The following is a 24,612-nucleotide window of genomic DNA, read 5'->3' as shown; positions in this document are numbered from 1 at the left end:
AGTGAAATGACAATTGGGCATCCACTGAAGGTGAACATACAGTATTGGAGACCAGGTTGAATATGTGGAAACCTTGGAACATAATTGGTAACTTTGAAGATCAAGTTGACAAGCATAACAGCTTGCTTACAAAGTAGAGGGTAATTTTTAAAAAAAATTTTCCTTCTTATACAAGCAAAAACTGAAAGTGACATTTAAGGTAATGAATGATTCAAAAGTAGCATAGCATGCATTACATAATCAGCGTACATTATAAAGGCTATTAGCTGGCCGCTAAGTAGTTGCACTCCACTGCAGCCAGCTAAACTATTTGTTTTTGAAATATCGGGGCACCAGAAGAGAAGCAAAATTCTAGAAAAATATATCAGAACATCCCCCTCTTATAATGAAACAAGTCCATTTGTTAATTTGGTAACTGCTCGCTAAATGTTTTTTACATGGGCAAAACTACTGCCATGCAGAACGAAAACTACTGCCATGCAGTTCGTAAAATGAACAGCTGTTCTGTGTCTATGGGGTGTCAATTTCTTAGATTCCTTATTGCATTTTGCTCTTCTTGAAGCTGCCAACATATATACTGTACTGTTATGTGTTTGCCAATATCATACTCATACCTCCGAAGACTGGTATTCTGACTTTTGTATGTGTCTCATCACACCCTGCCTGTTTTCCAATGCCAAACACTGTACAGTAGTTGTACCGCGAGATACCGGTAAATATTCTGTCCTGTGTACATATTCTTACCTTGAAAGACCAGTATCTATTATGTCGTTTGTATACTAATTTGTCGCATTGTGCGGTTGTGAAAATTTCACACAACCGGTAGTGGTGCAACATGAATCCTTTTAATCACAGTATCTCAATACTGGAACCTTGGGCAAACCTTTTATTTAAAGTGTAGAAGTACCCCATTGAGTTTAAGAAGCCTATTGTTTTTGGTGGAGGTCAGAGGTCATTTGAGGTCATCAGAGGTTAAATCATGAAACCTTTGTAAACATGTACATCCTCACTATACATTACATCAGATTCATGAAGAAAACTGCTCATGTTACATCATCGAAACCACAATGCATTTTTGAATTCTGTTTTTTTTAGACCTACTGTATAGTACATAGGGATATTTGCCTGTCACTTCTTGACTGTTATTAATGCTGCCAAGTTTAAAATCACATAGTTGTTTTAAAGCTTCCAATGTGGCCAGAATACACATTCAAAAAAGGTAGTATCATCATGCATTAAGTTGAGATCTCCAAACAAAGTTACTGAAATCATCTTGCCTCAACCTGTAATAACAATGTGGATCTATCCAACCGTAGCCATCTGATAAAACTCACAGAAGCATGCAGCATGGAAAGCAATACTTACATTATACATACATAAATCAGCCAGTGTTGATGTAGCTTATCTGCATACAGTATTGTTATCAGTAATGTCAACATTGACAGCCAACTCACCCTAACCTCAAATGTTCTTCTTAAGAAACAGTGCCTAGATAGCAATAGGAGAACACCTTTTTCGATAATTTGCCAACAGGCATTGTTGTTTTTTGGCTTTCTTGACAATGTGCATATAGGTACATGAGATAGGAACATTTGGGAAATTCAAGCAATTTTAGACCACTATGCCTTTCAAGAGCAGTATATATGCATGTGTTTAGTGGATAGTTAAGAGGCTTGTTTAGGTTTTGAACTTCTTTGCGGTATTTTAAATCATGTCCACTAAACTGAGTTTTAGCTTTGAGCATTAATTAGTAAAATTGTATCCAAGTCTCTCAATGGACTATATACTGGTCCCTTATACCTATAATTCTTTTCATGATTTTTGTAGACCAGAACTTTGTAAACATATTTTCACAACTAGCACATAGATTGAGGTATACACAATGCCACACAAAATCTTTGGAGATCTTTAAATAGGATAGGTCACATGCAAAATAAGGACCCAGAGCTGTATGTCAGAACTTGGCCTTTGCAGATACATCCTCATTGATCAAACATTGACACATTGTCTGTTGTTTTTCCCCGGTTGAGGCTAAACGAGACATTCCACTGCCTGCATTTGTGAATATAAAAAATGGAAATGTTCTGTTGGTCTCTTCATCTTTTCACTGCTTCTTGGGGCAAAGAACTATAATTTTTTAAATTTAGTGGTATTTTGTGGATGCATCTAGCTACAGTAGAGTGGATAATGTCATCACTCCATTCCATTGAATTAACAATTTCTTGAGTTTAAAGCCAAGGTATTAAGGGGACGGGGGGGGGGGGAGGGGGGAAATAACAACTAGTGGAAGTTTCTTCTCTTTCATATAATTGTCATGTTATGTGCCACTGGAGTATCCCTGTAAATTTGAAAAGAAAGTCAACATTCTGTTTCCCACACAAGTTATGATAAAAATATTTATAGTCATTATATGCAAAATGCAAATTTGAAAGAAAATTCCAATATTTTTACAAATATGTTGAAATAACCTTTTCCTCCACTTATTGAAAGGAAAGTTGACTACAGTAGTCAAATATATAAACTGCATTGTTACCTGACTTTAAACCAAACAGCACAAAATAAATTAACAATGGTCAATTGCTAAATGTTGCTTTCAGCAGAGCCTGTCCTGTTTGGAAGCATTTGTTACTATTCTCCATCTGTAATGCAGTGAAACCTTTCTAAGGCCTCAGCCACCTCACATTTGTTTATTTCTGACTAACAAGTTTGTATGCTATACATATGTGGACAATCTGGTATATCAGTTCTGCACCATTCAAGTATTCAAACTATTTTATAGGTAATACCAGTATGGTACTTTAAACTGTCCAGACTCAGGATGGTATTGCCCTCCTTAATGTTTATTACCATGTACTTACCTCTAGGTAATATAAACCCTTCAGGAATAAAATAAAAACCAAGCATACAGTACAAGATAGGAACTCCTTTCAGGTGACCCTACTTTATCAGGGCTCAGTTATGATGGATAGATAGTAAAACATAGAGAGACTGTTTCTAGATATAGGTTTGATTGCTTCAGCAGAAGATCTTCTGTAGTCAATGTGATTCAGTAAGGATTGCCTAGTGGAATTGTCTACAGTACTGTAGGTGCCTACTGGATTGACTATATTATTAATTTGTAGAGATCAGGTCTAAAAATTAAAAGTTGCTAGCCACTTGCTAAACAAAAAGCAATACACAAAAAATATACTGACTAAAGTCAAGTTTGCAGTGCTAGCATTTTCCTGAATGACACCCATCAGTTACTGTACTGTAATATTTGCCGATAACAAGCTACTAAGACTGGCTGATGGTGTGAATAATGATTTCATTAGCACACTGCCATGGAACGTTGGTTTTGAAGAGGACATGCTAACTCGCCAAAGTATTGCATTTGACTGTAAAGCTCTTGGGGCATGTATATATATACCATGGTGTGAAATGAAGGCATATTTGCCAGGCAACAAGACAGTTGAAGCCACATTCTGTGATTTTTTCATCATGTGAAGGACTAGTATCCTTTACTGTATGGACTACTGTGTAATAGTACCGTACTAATGTAGTCTCCAAAGATGAATGGACAAATTTGAAGGACACTGAATTACCAGAATCTTCAAAACATGTATGGATTTTAAAGGTCACAAGTGATATCTTTCTTCCCAATATGTGATGCATTTGGAATATTCGATTGTATTCGAATTCAAGGATTGAGGGAACTGCATTTTCTTTTCCAGAATAATCTTCTGTGGATATAAGTTAATGATTTATTATGTACAATATAAAGAAAAACCAAAAGAAATTCAGCTGAATTGCCAAGAGCTCAGAGTGCTGTTGCCAGATCTGCATTCATTTCACCAAACTTGGTATCATACAGTAGTGATGTGTGCTATTGAGATTCAGTGTTCACATGCAGAACATTTCCAGTAAATGGTTGAATCTACCAGTATCTCTCATTAGAAGCACCCCTTAAAAGGCAAAATTAACATTTGGAACAAGATAGTGACATATTAGTTGCTGACATAAGCAAATCAACTTAAAAGTGATGAAGTGAGTGTTGGAAGGACCACTTGAATATCATGAATGTTACTGTTGAATACAAAGACACTTACTGTAGCTAGCCACTAGGTGTAATTGCTAATGATGTATTTGATGATAATCTGCATTTTAATTAGAGCATACTGTATGCACAATATTTATAAGTTAGAATGAACATTTTACTTCAATGTGTGGCAGATTACTGCAGTGGGATGTCAAACGGTACTAACAATTGTGTGGGATGATATCTAAACTGTTTACTTAACTTGAATTGTGTGGGATGATATCTAAACTGTTTTCTTAACTTAAACCTTTCAAGATGATTTATATATGTTCTTTCTCTTTGTTTTTCTCTAATAAACAGCGACCAGAAATACAGTTCTTTGGTGCTAGTGCTCTTTGTCTAAAAATATCAAAGTTTTGGTAAGTTTGTAGTTGTTCTTGCCTAGCATTAAACATGTAACATTTTTGGTTTCGATGATAATCGTAACCTTTGCATTCATGATGGCGTATGTGACACCCAGCTTGTAAACGTGATATCTGAAGAAGGGAAGGTCGGACCAATTATATATGTTGTGTGTAGAAGTACCACACTGAGTACAAAAAGCTTATTGTTTATTGTGGAGGTCAAAGGTCATTTAGGGTCATCAGGGGTCAAATTGTGAAAACTTTGTAACATGATCTCTCCATAACGTAAGCATAAGCAGATTTCATATTTAATATGTATATGAATCACATTGAGTACAAGAAGCTTATTTTTTCTGGTGGAGGTCAAATGTCATTTGGGGTAATCAGACATCAAATTGTGAAAATCTTGTAAACATGATATCTCAATATTGGAAGCATGTGCAGATCTCACACTTGGTATGAAGGTGTATAACATTACTTAAATGAAGCCTATTACTTTTGGTATTGGTCAAAGGTCATTTGAATCCAACCAACCCCCAAACATTTACTTCACTCCCCTCTTACCTGTGTCTCTACACAAATGCACCTTCCTAAACCTAATATCACAAGGGAAGCTTGGACAGATTGCATGTTTGATTGCACCACATAGAGTATAAGAAGCCTTATCTTGTGGGTGGAGGTCAGTGGTTGTTTGAGTTCATCAGGGGTCAAATTGTGAAAACCACTTTTTAAAACAATAGTTCAACAAGGACAGATGTCATATTTAGTATTTTGATGTATCACACTTAGTGCAAGAAGCTTGTTGTTGAGGTGAATGGTCATTTCAGGACAGCCTGTGTCATTGTGAATTTATTGTTTGTCACATCACACTGCTTTTCACTGTATTACTAAGATCAAGTATGTTATACACCCTCACTCACTATACATTATGCCAGATTCATAAAGAAAACTGCTCATGTTATATCATCACAACCACAATGCATGTTTGCATTCTGGTTCCAGTTGTACTTTGTACTTTTTTTTTTTTTTTTTTGCCCATTTGGTTTGCTGGATGTTTTATTCTCAGTAATTTTGAAATGTTCATCATTGCAATTTGAATTATTCATTTGTTAATCTAAACTTTCTTTAAGGGAAAAATGTGAACACTAATCCTCAATAATAGTAGCAAGTCACTGTGCTTGATTTAACAGCTCTTTCCACTGACATCATTTATCAAGATCTGTGTGTTCTGTTCTGTGTGCTGTATGTGCTCTAACCCAGATACATGTAGAATTGGTGAATCTTCAGGATTCCATAGTTGCTTCCTGTATTTTAAAGCTTTATTACAATGAAGTATTAATGATCCAAAAAATAATAATTTTGCCATCAAAATCTTGTGATTCATCGTATGATTCATTATAGATTACTTTATTTTTAAAACTTGTTTTGTTCAAATGTCTTGATGATTATCAGTTCAAATATTGTAATGTTATTGCTTAGGCTGGTTTGGCAAATGATATTGAGAGCAAAGATACTGAAATCTATTCCTGACATTGGGATAGCTCAACAACACTATACCACAGTACCTACAGTAGTGCATTAGCAATCAAGAAATTTCCTGTCCTTAAAAAGCATTCTAGTATAACAGATGCTCTAAAGAAAGACTTATGTGGGAGTTTTGGTTTTCATTGCCACTTTTACTGAAGACTGGCATTGATGGGTCGTAAAGCCTTCAAGAGTTGCTACCGTTGTGGATAAATTTGTGACTGATATTGTTGAAGTGTTACATTAATTATCTAAGTACAATTTACCCATCAGTTGACATTTGTGTTTCTCGAGGGTGAAGAAAATTTCTTTAAGAAAAGCACTATAAAATAAGAACAATTCATGAATTGATAGATGTGGCAAATTATGGATGTCTTCTACAGGAAGGAATTGTCTCCAGAGCAGTATGACACCCTTAGGACAAAGCTATTTGAAAAGATCTTTCTCTTTTCTACTGGCGAGAAGATTGTTTTGAGACGGCTCTGCGTGGCAGTGAGTTGACAGTCACATCTTAAAACTTCAGATAAATATATACAGACAGTGTAAAAAGTACTATTTGATGTTAAATTTATAATCTATACTATAAGTAGGCTGAGTGAAATGTCATAGCAAGTCACTTTTGTTTATTCACTCTAAGAACGACATTGTTGTTTCCATCACTTGTGTTAGATGCAGAAGGTTCTATTCAGTCTGTATGAATTAATATGAGTGTTAGCCATTACATAATTTATTTCCATTGATGTCATGGCCTGCCATAATTTACCCAAATTCACATTAATATATATGTAAGTTTTGACATGTATATGGTGTTTTATATGATGCAGAAAATGTGTCAGATACATGGTGAAGATGGTTGTCAATAAGGAAGTTGTTTTGCTATAAGTATGTGGTATCAGTCACACTCTTTTAATTGTGTTTGGAATGAAGGCATAGCTACTGTATGGTACTGGAAGTCTTCTACTAGCTTAATATTTAATGAACTCAGAACATGTAGCATAGATCCATAGCTTTATAATAAAGGCAAGCAGACAGAAACACTCCAGCAATCTTTATTGTGTCTTCCTACCCTTGAAGGGGTTGTGTTTAAATGGTTGTAAAAGAATCTTTGAGAATGTCAATGGGATATATATATATCTTGACACCATTTGAGATATTTAGCTGGTATTTTTTTTACTGTACTGACAACAGACATGAATTTGCTACTACAAAGTGTCTTCTTTGTTCATTCTTGTTCACAGCTCTCTGCCTTCACCCTTAACACAGCACCAGAGGTCTGGCCTGATGCCATTGCTGGCAGTATTGATACCTTTCAGCAAGTCAACTCCACTGGCTTAGATGTAAGCTTTCTCATTATTTTGTGATAACACAACTGTACTTACCTACTCCACAGTTGAAGTTTAATGATGCTACCTTCTTTCCTTTGTGGTGAAAACTGGTTTTCAAATCAAGATGAAAGGACACAAACTGTAACCAAAGTGTCACATCTGTACCAAGTTTAGGATACAGGGTTGGGTGTTGCAGAATATTGAAACAGTATTTTGCTATAATAGCACTATACATAATTTTTGTTCCATATGCACAAGTTATTGGAAGAAAGATATATAATTAAATTTTAATTAGGTATGTGTGTTATTCCAACCCATTGTTTTAACTTTGTTATAGTATTTTATTGTTCAGTGGATGGTTTGTTGATAGCACAGTTAGCATATGTGTACAGTGGTCCTGTAGAGGCTACATACTACTGGTTTAATCACAACCATCACATTTTTCGTATGATGCTGTGTATATATTGTGACAGACATGAAACATGGGAAGCCAGTAGTTTGCATACCCAACTCATCCTCTCTTGTTTTATTGTTTTTGCAAAATGGTTTGAAATCGATGTGGACATAAACCATATCCAGGGTATATTGTATGGTATTTTCAAACCCTGGTTTGCCCTTTGTTATTGCTTGAAATAGGTTTTTCCTCATTTATGTGCAGCATGATGCACCGAAGCTAATCGTCTATATGTAGGCTGGCAAGTAATGAAGACAAAACCCATAATGGATGACTGATTTTGAGCAATTTTTGGATCAACTTCAATGAATCTCTTTGCATTAGATGATGTACTGTATGCTTTGGAACATACATTAGCTATGGTAGGCTAATGAAGGGTGGGATCTATGATTTACCTGCCTCTAAATGGATTTTCCAGTTCTTTCAGCTGAACGCTATGCCACAGTCATATACTGTAGTTCGTAAACTGGCAGAACCATTGCGGTTTATTTGGAGTGGCTACAGGGCATGCATAAATTTACATCGGTAGGGCAACTCTAATTACTTTAGCATCACCTGGAAGTTTCAGGGACTGAGGTGAAAGAGGGTTCACTGCATTAGTTTTCTTCAATATAGGCAAATAATAAATAACTTGAATGGGTTTTTGAGCAAAGGTACTGTGTTACGACACCAAGGGACTATGAATGATCTCAACATGAAATATTGGCTGTTTGGTTAATACACTTACAAAATATTTTGAATTGTTGTTGGCATCTCTAATAGTTAACAGAATTATTTCTACTGATATCTTCCCAGCTTTCCTTCAAACCCATTGTTTGAGTGACTTTGCTGAGAACTATGTAGGAACCTACAGTAAATGTGGATAGATGTTTGTATGGAGAATGTGTTTCAATGATAAGTTTCTTATATAGTTTTATGAGCAATAGAATTCCACACAAACTAATGCTTTATATACCCACAGTATAAACCCACAGTATAAATCCACAATCAATATTCCTCTAAATAGTTATGCTTGCCAGCACCTAGCTGTTGTACTTTATAAATTTTAAGTTTCTTGAACTGGTACTGTAGTTTGTGATAAATCCTTTCAAAGTTAAATATTTTTGCCAAGTGGTTGATGAAGTGTGAACTTGACCTTGCAACAGTAAGTTATAGTTTTAAAAAGGCTGCCGTCCCATTGGTACCTTGGTAAGCATTGTTCGCTACGGGAATATACTGTATTATTCATAACCTGCTTTGGTGTATTTGCATTATGCGCTCTTGCAAAGAAGTAATTGTTTTCTTTGCAGTTGTTTACACCCACAGTTAGCTTTATTTATGTTTACACGCTTACCATCAAACACTGTTTTATGATTCTTGTGAATGTACATAAGTAACAGAAATTTAAAGTTCAACGAAAAGAAAAAAGCTGGTCTGTATTTCCTTTGTTCAAAACAAGCCCTAACAGTTCCACATATCATACACTGTTGAAATATTTGGTTTGTAGTTTGTAGTATACTGTACATGTTGATGTGTTCCCATGCGATACGGTTCAAACTGGGCTGTATGGACCATTTGTGCCATTTTACTTTTAAATGTTGGACTAGGTGGCTCTATGTCTTGTGTGTTGTTTATGTACATGTGTTGTGGTATTAGCTAAACCTAGACTGCTCAGATCTGTACAATTTGTCACTAAGTTTGTAGTTTTTTGACTTACAATGGAGCCTTATAATGGAGAAGTAATGAAGAGAATTATCTCTGCTTGAAGCCAATAAGGAAGCAATAGGACTGAGAGGCTCACTCACCTTTAGTTTGAGTTATTTACTCCTCATCTTTGAATAAGTTGACTTTCAGCATAACCAGAGGATCAAAACAGTACCAGCTTTTATTCAGGCTAAGGAATTTGGAATTAACCCCCCCCCCCCCTCAAAAAAAAATGTTTTGAAGTCTTATTTAATATGTTTGGCAAATAGGTATCTGTACTATGCTTGTACGTGTATGTCCTCCAGCTAGGTTGGATATAGGGACACAGTGCATCCATGCTGTCACAACCATTGTAGTACTGTAATTGATATGAGTATATATGCTATGCTGAAGTGTTGTTTAGCATTTTGGGGATTATTTGTGATACATATGAAAAACCTCTTCAGGACTATTGCAAGTTACAAATAGATGCCAAATACCTGCAGGAGTAAATTTGGATTAAGGCCAAGTTTTCATACTTCTCAAAGAATGCATTCACCCATTGTGGGACACCTGGATAAAATTAGCAAAAAATATTTTTGATGTTCGGGTAAGTTTGTTTTAGTAATTTATTTCATGGAAAATGAACTGGATGGACTTGCCCAGTTTAATTTACCACAAGTCTGTTTTATTTTGAAAGTTTGAATGCCTTAATTAGTTAAGTCTAGTAAATGAAATCTGGAATTCAGTTGAACAAGTTATATGTAAAGCTATAGCAAGTTTATAAAGGAGCATATGATTGGTTTTGATATAACAATAGCTGCACAGGTCAATACTTTGATGCACATTGTATATTTTGTCTCTTTCTTTGTAGATTTTATAGAATCCTTATTGGATATCACATATCTTATATGATTTTTTGTTTAAATTTAACAGGGAGTGAGAAGCTGCATTGTTTTTCAATTAATTTATTTTTGACCAACTTACCTGTAAAAGTAACATAGCATTGAAGGCCTTTATGCCCTGGGCCCAGTCAGTTACACTACCTTGTCAGTTACACTACTTTACAATAGGTGCCTTAATACACCTGTAAAAGTAACATAGTATTCAAGGTCTATATGTGCTGGGCCCAGTCAGTACTCTACCTTACAATAGGTGCCTTAATACACCTGTAAAAGTAACATAGTATTCAAGGTCTATATGTGCTGGGCCCAGTCAGTACTCTACCTTACAATAGGTGCCTTAATACACCTGTAAAAGTAACGTAGTATTGAAGGCCTTTATGCGCTGGGCCCAGTCAGTTACACCACCTTACAATAGGTGCCTTCATACATACACTACATATCAAGTACAAGCACATTGATAGCAGTGGGATTCTGTAGTATTATTCTGCTAGTTTATTTATTGTTGTTCTATGTTGATTTACTGTTATTGAGAGTGGTAGCTTAATAAAACTATATGCAACATGTTTATTAGAGTGAAATTTGATGGCTTCATAAGTTTTTCAATTTTATGGTGCTTCATATTCACTAATGAATAATTTAAAAGGAGTTAAACAATCTATTTTCAACAGATGCACACATTACATATTTCAGTTTAATTTGTTTCTCTTGAATATGCAAAACGTTAAGGATCCTACTTGACATCCCATTCAATTTACACCATATCACATCATTTATCAAATCATATCCATCTCACTGACATTGTCATTCATACATATTACAATCATGTTAGTTCACATCATATTGATATGACACATTCCTTGACATATTCTTGCCAGGCTCATGTTCACACTGTATTACATTGCACTGACATCATTCACAGTCACATGACAATCCTCTTAATATGCCACATCCACAGCAGCTTATGGACATATCAGCTATAACTATAAGCTGTTACCTCCCATAGGAAGCAGTGGCTATATAAGCTCTATACTACTTTCTTACATTGATAATTACAGTGACAACATATTCCCAGGTCTTACATTTTCACTTCAGCTTTCATTGTCTACTTAATACGATGGGGAATTAAATTTATGACAGAACCTGTCATTGTTGCTTGTTATGTCTGTTTGAATCAAGCATATCAGAATATTTTACTGTATCATCTATTAAATAGATTAACAAGTTGTTTCTTGTCTTGTTATTTCTACAGGAGGTTCATAAATGTACCGCCTTATTGGAATTTTTGACAGTACTTCCAGAAGAGGTAAAACATTGATGTCAAGTTGCACTATACTTTTATATATCCACTATATCTTATTAACTCCTTGAAGAGTATCCACAGAAATGATCAGTTCTCGTTCAGTGGTTTGGTGTCTGCTTGCATTTAAATTAGGTTGGTAGCATTCTCTAGTTGTTTCAAATCTGAATGTGTTGATACATCATTGGCATATTTCATTTTTCTAAATAATTCTCAGATAAACTGGGATGTTAATGCATTGCACTGGGATTGGTAAAGAAATTATCTCTTATTTGATATCTCAACTGTACAATTGATTGATGTTGATATTGATATTAATATTGATATTGGTATGCTGTCTCTATTCACAGTTTCACTCATCAGCTTTACCGCAGGGGCGGCGAGCTGCTGTGCGATCAGAACTACAGAAGGGCTTCCAGAAAGGTGAGGAGGCTTGATAGTATGTGGCTGCTAAATCAACATTAGCAAAAATAGTACATAAAATTATGAAATAATTCAAGCTCAGCTATAGCTTTATGGTTGTCAATACCATTGATATTTTGCCACACTTTAAAGATTTTAAATTTCTGAACCTTGTTGCATCACTTTTATCATAAGTCATTGGTATCGGTCATTTGTTTTTTAACCTGCACTGTCTACCTACTTTGATAGCCTTTCTTGAAAGCTTAGTATTTTTTCATATTGATTTGTCCAAGACATCAGTCTTTTACTGAAATAAATAGTTTGTATCAGAAGTTAGGGTTCATGCTTTTGATATAATTACTAGTGGGTCTTGCCACTCACATGTTAGAGGAGATAGATAACTTGTTCATCAGACAGTATCTTTGTTTGAAGGCTGAATTAGAATCTCAAGTAGGATTATCCTCTGTAGGGATAATCCTCCTTTGAGACAACATATTCGCATTAAATCCAAAACTGTGTAGGAGTTGAGCTGTGTTGTGTTGTGTTGTGTGGCAAGTGAAGTAAAAATTATCATATAAGATATCGTTAAGAAAATGGTCACTCGTGTAATGTTTCAAATATTTCAAACTTTTCTCTACTTGATTCTGGGTTTTTTGTTGCTAAGTGTGGTAGGCTGATAAACATCTCAACCTAATTTTTACCTGTTTCCATGCCTTTTAGTGATGACTGTTGTCCAATCATTGCTCAGTCAAGCCAATACTCCTCCAGAAATACAGCTACTTTCGCTGAGATGTTTGGCTAGTTGGGTTAAGCTTGATGTTCCTCTCTTGGAGATGCAACCAATCATAGACATACTTTGTCAAATGATTCATAACCAAGATGTATTTGAGCTCTGCATTGAGGCATTGATTGAAATCATTTCACAACCATCTTCGCATAAGTGAGTAGATTGTATGTTTATCTTTTACTTTAATTAGATGCTTCTGTTTAATGAATAGCAAATGACATTATAGGTACAGGTTCATAAAGCCAGGAGTACCTGGCCCATATGGTTTACACTGTTGCTTTATATAAACAGAGTTAGAAATAGCGTTGTGCGGTAGTGCAAATTTCACACAACCGGTAGTGTTGCAACATGAATCCCGGTATCGTAATTACAACTGGGATTTTCCTCAACTTTCATCTATGGTTCAAAGCACTTAGTTACAAGACTGTCAATGTCATACATTCAATATGCATAGCCTAGGCTATGTTCATACTCTTACACGCACAGTTATAACCAAAAGCAGCCAAAATAACATGCTATATTAGGGCCTTTGTTTTTTAACATACACTTCAAAAAGAAAAGCACAAACCTTGGAAAAAAGCAACCCACACTATCCTTCATTCATACTCTTCGTACGATATTAGATTAACATGTTCGCACATGGATAAAACTTGTAATCCGTACACAAACAGAAATTGGGGGTGCCCACTATTCCATGATATTGGAATAGGGCAACCCTTCAAGTTCAAAAGTTCACAATGAAAAGTTTTCAACTATCAACTAGTCACCACGTGTTTGGAACTTCAGACAAAAAGAATGTCACATAGGGGCTATGTAAATACAGGATTATGAACTACATACATGAGAATAGTACAGATTTATTTATATCGTTAATCGGCTATTGTGTTCTCCAAAAAGTATACTTTAAATACGTAAAATATCCATCTTTTGTACAAAAGTTCTTAAAAATTAACAAAGTTGCCAAAGATAACTATAAATGACATCGTGGAACCCTCCGCATTAGTAAACGAATCCATTCCATTACAGCATCAAATCTCAAGTACCGTACTGCACTGTGTGTACCAGTACTGTACGCTAGGCTATAATAATATACAGTCCCCTGTGCGAAGATTGATTTAAACTGGATATACTCCTTGCGGCTTTGGCTCAAAATTTATTAAATCGTTATAAATATTATATCAAAATGAGGTGAAATACATGTGGTAAGATTTTGTACGTGGGAACCTTCACAATTATCGTTTTGAAGGAAGAATAAATAAAAGAAATTTAAAAATAACTTTGAGGTCCTGCAACATGCTGAGCCCAAGTAATGTTAGATATTTGGTGTAGCCTCGGTCCAAATTACAACGTGGAAAGTTGATTCGTTAAAATGTAGGTCTAGGTCAGTACATAAATTGATCAGATGTTATTCAAACTAAGAACACAGAAACCAGAAATAAACATGTTTTCTTTTCTTTATTTCAATCAGTAACACGTAGATATTTTTATTTTGTCCGGAATTCCCGGGAATGATACCGAAACGAATGTAAAAACTGGTTGTTTTTCCACTCCTGGTAGTATTTACACATTGCACTGTGATCAGGACTAGTCAATACCGGGATCGGGATTCACTTGACTACCGGGATCCCGCACATTGCTAGTTAGAAAACCACCTCATCCCCACTTCCCCTTGTAATTATTTCATGTCTTAATTGTTGATGCTAACCATTTCAAGCTATCAGCCTCTCTCTGTAAATTGAAGTTGTAGTGTAGGCTTACCAAGGTAACAGGTGTACAAGACTTAACATTTTCATGCAGTAGCGGCATGGTTTATTGAAATCTATTTAACATACTTTAGTTTAATGCTTCCTTTTATATAGTTTTGCCAAGTCCCGTTTTCCTCTTTGGTATATTTCTTGTAGTTTCATGTTTTCCTAATTATTGAAACTGTTTCTGATGATAGGTATCCTGATACTATCCGGAAGTTACTTGGTCATCTCTTGCTTGCTAAGGATATGTTGAACAATGCAGTAGATAACAGAGACATGGTATGTTACTTTTACCACTCAAGATGGTTTCAGATCACAGTCCCAGTCATCAGGAATGTAGGTGTATTCCTGCCAGATGTAGACGGGTTAGCACTGGAGAAAACATCTCAAGAATTTGGGGTTATAAGAAATGATTATGGAGGAATATGTGAAAGGAGCATTTTGCATTAATTTGGAAGATGTTTCTCAAATCAATTACCATGTAACTCATTTAATTGAAAGTTTCATTTCAAATGATCAAGACAATTTGTTGGTTTTTGAATCAGTGTGTGTTTAGTCTGGTCACCAAACTGCTTTTATGTGAATATCTCACCTCCCTACATGTATAGGGAAGAAGTCTGATCAAGTTCAAGCTTGATTGGTAGGTGCCTGACCATGTAAACTCATTCCTGCTGATTGATTACATAGGTCAGAGGTTTATAGCCATATTCTGCTTGTCAGCATGTATGAAAAAGGCATTAAACCACACGGTATGTAGATAATGATGATACAAATTTAAAATAGAACAGATTTAAGTATTTAGGGTCGAGACCAAAGGCCAATTGAGGTCAAAGGTGAAATTTGCCTAAATTGTGTGAAAAAGTGTTTCGTGAACCCCTCCTAGACCGTAAGTATGATCATGTTCAAACTTGTTTGGTAGGTGCCTGACCATGTAACCATGTGTCTAACATCAGAGGTCAAAGGTCCAAAAAACCTAAACTTTGTTTTTAAGCCCCTTCTGCTTGTCAACATGTAGGAAAACCCTATTAAACTACACAATATGTAGAGAATGATGAGACAAATACTAGAGTAGTCTTCTTTGTATGTTGAGGGTGAGGTTGAAAGGACAATTTAGGTCAGAGGTGGAATAGGAGAGGAGATCTGTAAGTCCATGGAGTACCCTCTAGTTATAACTGTAACATGCTTGCATTAGAAAAGATAGGACTTTATCTTAGTTTGATTATTACCAATTGTAAGTGAAGAAATGAAGTATTCATTCTTATATTTAGCTTAGTAGGAGGTCAATCTTTCATTTCCAAGGGAGTTCAAAATAAATAATACCAATTTATTTTGGTAATTTTGTTTTAAATCTGAATCAGGCAATTAACAATTCAGTGCCTTTAAATGTAATACAATTAACAATGAAAGCAAACAAAAATCCATCTTATAAGAAACTAACAAAGTATTTACGTGAAAGACTTAAATAATTTCCTTTTTGTACCCGTTAAGGACATTGTGGAAGGATTTTGTCGTTTGATGGTATCTTTGGGTGAAAACCACTCGAAGATCTTAATAACTGAATGCACTGGTAATGGACAAGAAGCTGTGGCAGAGTATATGAAAATAGTTGTTGTAAGTATGTTTCAGTGCCAGTATTCATCCTTAAATGTAAGAGAAACCATGAATATCAGATCAGACTGGGGTTGACGTAAGTAGAAATTGGTGGGAAATATTAAGAATTCCTGGAATGACATATGACAGAGAATTACATGTAGAAACAAGAAAGGTAAGAGGCATTTGGTAACAGATTTACATGGACTTGTTTAGGGAGGAAGTTGTGACAAAGAAAGTTGATAGTTCTAGCTTATGACAAACACACATATAGTGCAGAATTCTTACGTAGATGCAACCTTAGGCATCTTGGTTCAGACAAACTTAGAAATGGCACAGATTGAAGAGCTCATTTGAAATACATTTCAGAAATTTCTGTCGTAAGATAAATCAGTATTTCCTTCTGTTTTAGAGATAAAACCGACATTGTGATTTGAGATTAATCTGAAATGTGTACAGCATACAGCATCAAACTAATCAACAAATTGTAATGAGCTAAAGTTAGTTTCATACTGAAGGTCACAGAATTGTGTCATGAATGCAGTCTCTGTTTATGTGATATAATTAATCATGGCTGAGAAGTAGAACATATCTGGAGATAACCAGGAGTGGATGCACTCAAATGTGACTCGTTAATAATTTGTTTTTATGTTCTGTATCAATGGTTGCAGGATCAAGGTGCAGTATAAGAGTTCTTATGTGTGGCTTCCCCTATTACTATATGATTTCAAGAGAGAGAGAGGGAGTAACTGTAAAAGCATGCATTGTTGAAATGTATAATTTATTCCTTCTTTCGTAAGGGATTCCACTTCAAGTTTCTCCATGCCTGTCCTCTGTCTAACAATACAACAGAAAGCACACTTGACACAAACAAACAGTAGATAATATGAATCAACTGAACAGTATATTTCGTCTTTGCTACTTACCAGCTAATCAGATACTACATATACTGAAGATTTGTCTTATTTTGCAGGGTTTTTCTGTCATATCTGGTCATTATCCGGTAGATGAAACAATCAGTACCATACCTCTCATATTCTGGTACACTCTACAGGTAAGTTAATGTGCAAAACTTGTCAGATACAAATGTGTTTGTATTTGAAAGTCTTTTAATTCAGAGACAAATGTTCTTCTCGTATGTGTCATTCTGCAGATTGTTTATGGTCATGCCTACTTAATTCTCCTAGGCACCCCAATATACTCACAAAAATGACTTCATGTGAATTTGTAACTCTGAGTTTTAAACTACTTGAAATTTTTGTCTCATGATAAACATGGATGTAGTTTGTAGCCAAAGATATTGCAGGATGCCTAAAATAGTTTTCTTTCAAGCTTGCTTTTAAATTAAATGAATGAGAGCGGATGAATACATCTTCCAATACAAAAAAGGACTAGAGAAGTAACATAAACAAGTGAATGTGCCACAGAGAGAACTGAATTATTTATCAACGAAACTCAAATTCTTCAGATTTATGAATGGTCTTATTGGTTAGAGTGACATAGAATCTGTTGTATTCTGTAAAAGGTATGTATTGGTTGTGGATACATTAAGGCTGAGGTATATGATTTATTTAGTAAAATGTAAAGTGACACTGATCTCGCTAAAATTAAGAAATATATGTAACCATCTCACGTTTGATGGTACATATTGTTTTACCAAAATGAGAGCTTCAAATTGAGAGTGATGCCATAGTTAGGGGTTAAGTGGACTTTATTATGTAAAAGCTTAACTAGTGAGGCCATAGTTAGCTGTTAGCTGGACTTTATTATGTATAGGCTTTCACAAGGGATGCCTTAGTTAGCTGTTAGGTGGACTTTATTATTTATAGGCTTCACAAGGAATGCCTAAGCTGATAGGTGGACTTGATTATATATAGGCTTCACAAGGGATGCCTTAGTTAGCTGTTAGGTGGACTTGATTATGTGTAGGCTTCACATGGGATGCCTTAGTTAGCTGTTAGGTGGACTTGATTATGTATTGGCTTCACAAGGAATGCCTTAGCTGTTAGGTGGACTTGATAATGTATAGGCTTCACAAGGGATGCCTTAGTTAGCTGTTAGGTGGACTTGATTATGTATTGGCTTCACAAGGGATGCCTTAGTTAGCTTTTAGGTGGACTTGATTATGTATAGGCTTCAAAAGGGATGTCTTAGTTAGCTGTTAGGTGGACTTGATTATGTATAGGCTTCACAAGGAATGCCTTAGCTGTTAGGTGGACTTGATTATGTATTGGCTTCACAAGGGATGCCTTAGTTAGCTGTTAGGTGGACTTGATTATGTATAGGCATTACAAGGGATGCCTTAGTTAGCTTTTAGGTGGACTTTATTATGTATAGGCTTCACAAGGGATGCCTTAGATAGCTGTTAGGTGGACTTGATTATGTAAAGGCTTCACAAGGGATGCCTTAGGTAGCTGTTAGGTGGACTTGATTATGTATAGGCTTCACTAGTGATGCCTTAGTTAGCTGTTAGGTGGACTTGATTATGTATAGGCTTCACTAGTGATGCCTTAGATAGCTGTTAGGTGGACTTGATTATGTATAGGCTTCACAAGGAATGCCTTAGTTAGCTGTTAGGTGGAATTCATTATGTATAGGCTTCACTTGTGATGCCTTAGTTAGTTGTTAGGTGGACTCCATTATAGGCTTCACTAGTGATGCCTTAGTTAGCTGTTAGGTGGACTTGATTATGTAAAGGCTTCACTTAATGCCTTATTTAGCTGTTACATTATTATTTATAGGCTTAACTTGTGATGCCTAAGTTGGCTGTAAGATGGACTTTATTATGTATGCCTTAGTTATTGATGATATAATTAGCTGTAAGGTGGACTTTATCATGTAAAGAGTTCATGCATATTTTGCTTTGTTCCAGTGAAGTTGGTTTTGCTAATATTTACAACAGGTTTCTGTGAGTACCTTTGGGCTGCAACTTTCAGGCCTTGTGTTCTTCTGAATAACGTTTGTCGGAGGAGACAATGTTTCTCCTTTAGTTCTAGTCCTTTAGTACTCCCCCCCCCCCTTCCAACCATCTCCCCTCTGATTGTAATAGATAGCCACTCATACCCCTGTGCAAACCGGATTACTGTCATTGCAACACACAACCTCTAATGTCAAAACAGGATTTGTAAATTAGTGCACTAGTTGGTATCAACTGGATCTTATAGTAACCCTCCCCTCCAAACTACCTGGATAATTAAAAAAGGAGGAGAAAGAAATAAAGAATAGGAGAAGATATTGGTCATTGTTGTATTTGATGTATTAACAGGAGCAATGGAACCTCTGTTTTATATTTACTTCAAGTAAGAGCACAAGCACCTGTATGCAGCTAGTTAAATCTTCTGTAGTAATGGATATGTGATTTTAGATTATACCCAGTTAGAGAACCAGATAATTACTTGAATATATATTTATACATAGATTACAGAGGTATCAATGTAGAGTATGGTCACTACAAACATGGTACAAGTTAAGATACTGGACATGGACATGACCTTTTGTTTTGTCTTTTTTGTTCTCTGCTCAACTGGTTTAGGACTCTCAGGTGTTCTAAGAAGACTCATGAACAGGTTGTTGTCTAATGAGACCTATACCTATATAATGGACCTATATCAACCCTTATAGTACTCGCTAATATCTGCATAATCCACATATCTTGAAGAATTTGTTCAATTTTTTTGTATTTTGCTTGCTATAGTCTTGGATACTTGTTTTCTTCATTGCAATACATATGCATTAATGTGTGTTGTAGCGCATGAGTGTGAGTCATCGCTCTAAGTTATCTTACCCTGGGGAGAGTTGCACAGACTTAATATGTGGTTGCATATTTAGATTGAGATGGAAATACTAATCCTGATATACTCTATGATATCCAGAGCAAGCAGAGTTTGCACCAAATCATGTCATTTATTTGTACAACATAATAAAACAAAACTTCAAGGTGGTAGGCTTAATGTTGGCAGAGGTCTCAAGGACTGATACACAAGATTCAAGCACAACTTGCATGCAATTTCATCTTTGTGGGTACATCTTCATTGTGTCCTATACTCTTTTTGTGGTTCAACTCTAATTAACTATTTCTATTAATTGTCTCTCTGTTTAACTAATCCCAAGAAGGTTTTAATTAAAAAGTGAAGGAAACAAAAATGAAGTAACTGGTGTAAACTGACGGAATATTTGGTTAGGTTTGTAACGCAGAAAAATAAATGATTGCAATATGTAGATTACATCAGACTATAGCTGGAATTTTAAATAGAGAGAGAAAAGGCAGAGATTTTCACGTAATGAATGTCAACAACCATTTTAGGTAACAATGGAGCGTTATTGAAGAGTAGCATGTCTACCATGTGTTTCATCTACAAAAGACTAAATTGAGTAACGTGCAACAATTCCTTTGGACTTTCTTGAAAGCATGCGGCAAATGTTGTGATTTTGGCTAGATCACAGAGAGAGCAAAAACCAAGAAAAATATGATCATTTTTTATTTGTCGGTGTACTTTATCTGTTTGTCTTTGGTTTCTTCATTTGTTTATTATACATTTAGTCAAGTGGGTACTATCAGCAACATACTCTGGCATGCCTTCATAGTAAACATTTTGTTCATTATCATGTATACAGACTTTCCAATCAATTATAATTTTAACCTTAAATCATATTCAATCAGAATTTATGCAGTATTTCTGATATCACAGAACAGATAGACAGTTCAGTATTGTCACTTATATACTCACATGCTTTGGGGTTCTGTGAAAGTATATTTTTTGCTGACTCTTTAACTTAGTAGTTGAAGAGATGGGGAAATCTTTCATTTAAGAACTGTTTTGAGAAATATTTTTCTAATGTGGAAATGACATTGTTATCATGATGAAGAATTTTTAATAACTGTGCTTAAGAAAGTTTGCATAAATCTGCAACCATTCCTGTCTTCCAAAGTGTGCCAGTGTATTGTGTCTTAGCTTATTTGCTACTAATAGTTTTGTCAAAGCCTTGGAGATGCTCTGCGTTTTCTAAGGGACTGTTTATCACTTTACTCCCAAGAAAAGTTGCCATTAGATTTCCATTATGTGATAGTCACTCTCAGTGCAGACATCTAAAGAGCGAATGTGATAATAGTTTTTGGTGTAAATCAGAAACTTCCTGGCAAAAGATAAATACCATTGATAAATAATGAACAAACTTCACCTGCTAAAAATTTCTCAAGGTGAAAGTGAATTTGTTCAATCTTGTAAATTTACCTGTTCTGATTTATACTATGGAGGTCATTAGTAGTATGGTGTAGTTGATAATATATGAAGGTACATTTCTAGGTAGATGTAATGTTATCTATAGGATTTTAATTCTTATTTCATTGAGTGTGTTGGTAAGCTATGTCCTTTAAGAGATTGTCACGTTTGGTGACAGCACTTAATTTCTGCTTAAATTGACCTGACTCACTTGACCTAAGAGGCTAACATGATTATTAAAGGCAATGCACTCATACATGGAAGGTAAATCTCACAATATGTAAAACAGTGAATGTTGTTCTTCAAGAAACAAAAAGAGTAGAATAGTCTGCAGCTGCTCACCACACTATTGCTTTTATATTATACCCGTTTATATGGAAAATGATTATTTTCACTATTAAAACAATTAATTTAAAACACTGTTAATTATATTCATTACTTCTGCCAATGATATATCATTAGTTGTCACTAGATGACTGAATGACTGTATCATTAGTTACAGGTTGATGTTGGTATTGTATAGTTGTGGAAGAGGTCTAACATAGTTATGTTCAAGTCTTCCCTGCTTGTATCAACAATCTTGTGGCAAAGCTTTGTTCATACTGTCTGCTTGCAACATACCATTGCCTCCTGATCAGGTTTACCACATATAAGGGTGACTCCTGTGAGAATCAAAGCATTGTTACCTGTTGCAGAGGATTAAGTGTTATTGTATATTATTATATCATGTTTGCTGGAAGATAAGATTCAAACTGTGTTTTAATAAGGACATGTTTACAGTGTTGTTTGCTCTACTATTCAAACAATTGTTACTGTAAATTCTTTGCTTGCATATTCTATAAACATTTTCAAAGGAGAAAATCTAACATAAACCCAGACTCATCAACAGAGGCTTATTGTCAGAATGTTGTTTATTGTACAGTTCAAATAGGTCACTGATATTTACATGATGCAAAAGACACTTGTATTTGTCATGATAGGCTCAATACCTCAGATTCATGTGAAGAAGGTCCTTTTATCCAGAATTTCTCACATATTTTGAGAAATCCTTTGCTATACTTCGTTGACAGACTGTATCCTTGACTCTACATTAAGGAACTCTATTCTTAAATTTCAAACCTCCCAATTGCAATACTACAGTGAGCTGTTACTGGTAGGTAGGTGATGGTTACCTGTTTAGTGGATTTTCACATTCACTGTGCCATTACAAGTTTACACATCACCAATCTTGCTTTTAGGATAGAATTATGTGTAAGTTTGGGCCAGTTATCACTTGAAGTGTGATAGTATCAAAACTTATACATCCCCATCTTTCACTTCTCTCAACAGAGGTTTATTTCCCTAACCTTCCTAAGCTGACCGTTTCCAAATTCCCTCCCCTTCCCCACCCTTCTTCTTTCCTCTAAAAGGAATCTTTGTCATAGAACTTCAGCTGAGTAGTATGGGCATTATGAATGACAAAAGGACATGCCTGACAATTGCTTGTCCACCAAAAATTCCAAAATAACTCCCATCTCCCAGCTTTAATGATAATAATAATAATAATAATACGACTTATAATGCGCACACACCACTCAAAGAATGTTCATGGCGCAATAGACAATGAGAAATGATACAAATAATACAGAATAATACAAAACAATGACAGAAGAAAAACTGAATGGTACAAGATCAATGGTACAATGATAGTCTTTGTCTGTGTCATAGATGCAGAATTAGTACCAACATGGAGGTAAAATAGACCATAGCAGCTCAGAATGCATTTGCTTGCTGTTTTCTTTTCTTTCTGCATTCAACATTGATCATTATTGTTATTGTCTTCCATGTAGGATGAAATCTTGAGTTGCGATAAGGACCATTTTGTGAGGTGTGTTCAGTTTTTTGTGCCATATTATTATGAGTTAATCGAAGCCCTGTTGGTGAAGGCACAGTACCCATCAGACAAGGAATACACATCTTGGACTCTTGGTAAGTATATTGAGCCAGGTTTGTATGCTAAATTGGATAATCATTGATATTTGGGCAGTATGTGTGTGCCTACAACTACTACTGATTAAGGTTTAGCCAGTGACTGTATACATTGACTTCAGTTGGGGAAACACGATTTGTCTGGCTGTAAGTGACAGTTGCGCACTTTGCAGTGATTCGCATCAACTATCTAGTTTCAAGAAACGTGTACTTAACTCAAACAAGCACAGGTCCTTAATAAATGAGAGGTTCATTGTGCAATCATCAGTTGTTTATCGCTCACCCATCAGTTGTACGTCTATGGGTCTTTAGGACTACTTAACTAGGTCAAGACAGCTGAGTTGAATTGCATCTAAATCTGTCTTGGTCAGTTGACTGGGCAATTCAATCATTTCAGTTTGCTGGTCCTTCAGGTCTAGTCTAGGTTGTTTACATAATCTTCTTTATATAGCTCTCTCTGTACAGCATTATTAATGACTTGAACAGGATATTTGTTTCTTCAGGAAAATATTAAGTTTCTATCAGTATTACTTAAAAGAATTGTCTGGTAGCCCATAGAAGTTACCTTAAGAAACGGTAAACAACTTTCCAAACATGTTTTCAAAGTATGAGAATGCTAATATTGCGTTTGACAGAGAAATAATTTTTTAATCATTAAGGATGGATATTTCAAATATACTTTAAACAGTAGCGAATGTGTTGTCATCTGGCCAAATGCAGTTTGCAGTTTGCAAACATAATCCGAGCTGCATACTGTTCCTACAGTAGGCACAACAAAAAATGCGTTTGAATACAGATAAATTTCTTCCTTCATCTTCTGTGAAATTTCTTATCAATTAGATATGTTTTAAAAATATTGTTAGCCGTCATAAACGTAGTGTGTCGGTGATTTCATGGTCTTTGTATAACACAAGACAAGTTTGAACAGCAGACTCTTTGTTGTTTATATTGCGCGAAAAATGTTTGCATGTAGGCTGCTGTAAAATTTACAATCGGACAGTTCTATGAAGCCTAAGCTTCCAGGTACTACAATCTGCTCTGACATCGATTTTGCCATGTTTCACCTTCTGAACTTCCAAATGTTTGTGAAGCTTCCTTTTACTGCAAAGTTGGTCTGTGAATTTTTATTTCAGCGATTTTGAAGAACGGTTTATGAACTGGTGAGAGTGTATTATGTGCTATGCTATGTACGTACCAACTGGGCATGTAGGCTGTATACGTATGTTTGTGATATGTACGTAATATATAATAGGCAATCATGTGTGCATGTACATGCGAGAGTGTAGTTGCTTCAGAAATTGGAGTGCTG

General features: G+C 35.4%; 1 protein-coding gene across 1 annotated transcript in view; it reads left to right on the top strand.

Moving 5' to 3' along the window:
• The window catches only part of LOC139976312 (importin-13-like), a 75,898-nt gene that overhangs the window by 8,013 nt on the left and 43,273 nt on the right, over window positions 1-24,612 (top strand). Inside the window, exons 4-13 of the mRNA XM_071984994.1 lie at window positions 4,379-4,437; window positions 6,330-6,438; window positions 7,185-7,283; window positions 11,542-11,595; window positions 11,940-12,012; window positions 12,712-12,931; window positions 14,721-14,805; window positions 16,015-16,137; window positions 17,090-17,170; window positions 23,165-23,303. Coding sequence (XP_071841095.1) covers window positions 4,379-4,437; window positions 6,330-6,438; window positions 7,185-7,283; window positions 11,542-11,595; window positions 11,940-12,012; window positions 12,712-12,931; window positions 14,721-14,805; window positions 16,015-16,137; window positions 17,090-17,170; window positions 23,165-23,303 — 1,042 coding nt within the window. The remainder of the gene's footprint in view (window positions 1-4,378; window positions 4,438-6,329; window positions 6,439-7,184; window positions 7,284-11,541; window positions 11,596-11,939; window positions 12,013-12,711; window positions 12,932-14,720; window positions 14,806-16,014; window positions 16,138-17,089; window positions 17,171-23,164; window positions 23,304-24,612) is intronic.

Source organism: Apostichopus japonicus, chromosome 2 (assembly GCF_037975245.1).
Source record: "Apostichopus japonicus isolate 1M-3 chromosome 2, ASM3797524v1, whole genome shotgun sequence".
Classification (NCBI taxonomy): Eukaryota; Metazoa; Echinodermata; class Holothuroidea; order Aspidochirotida; family Stichopodidae; genus Apostichopus; species Apostichopus japonicus.
Note: the sequence above shows the minus strand (reverse complement) of the source record. Positions and strands in the feature narration are given on the sequence as shown.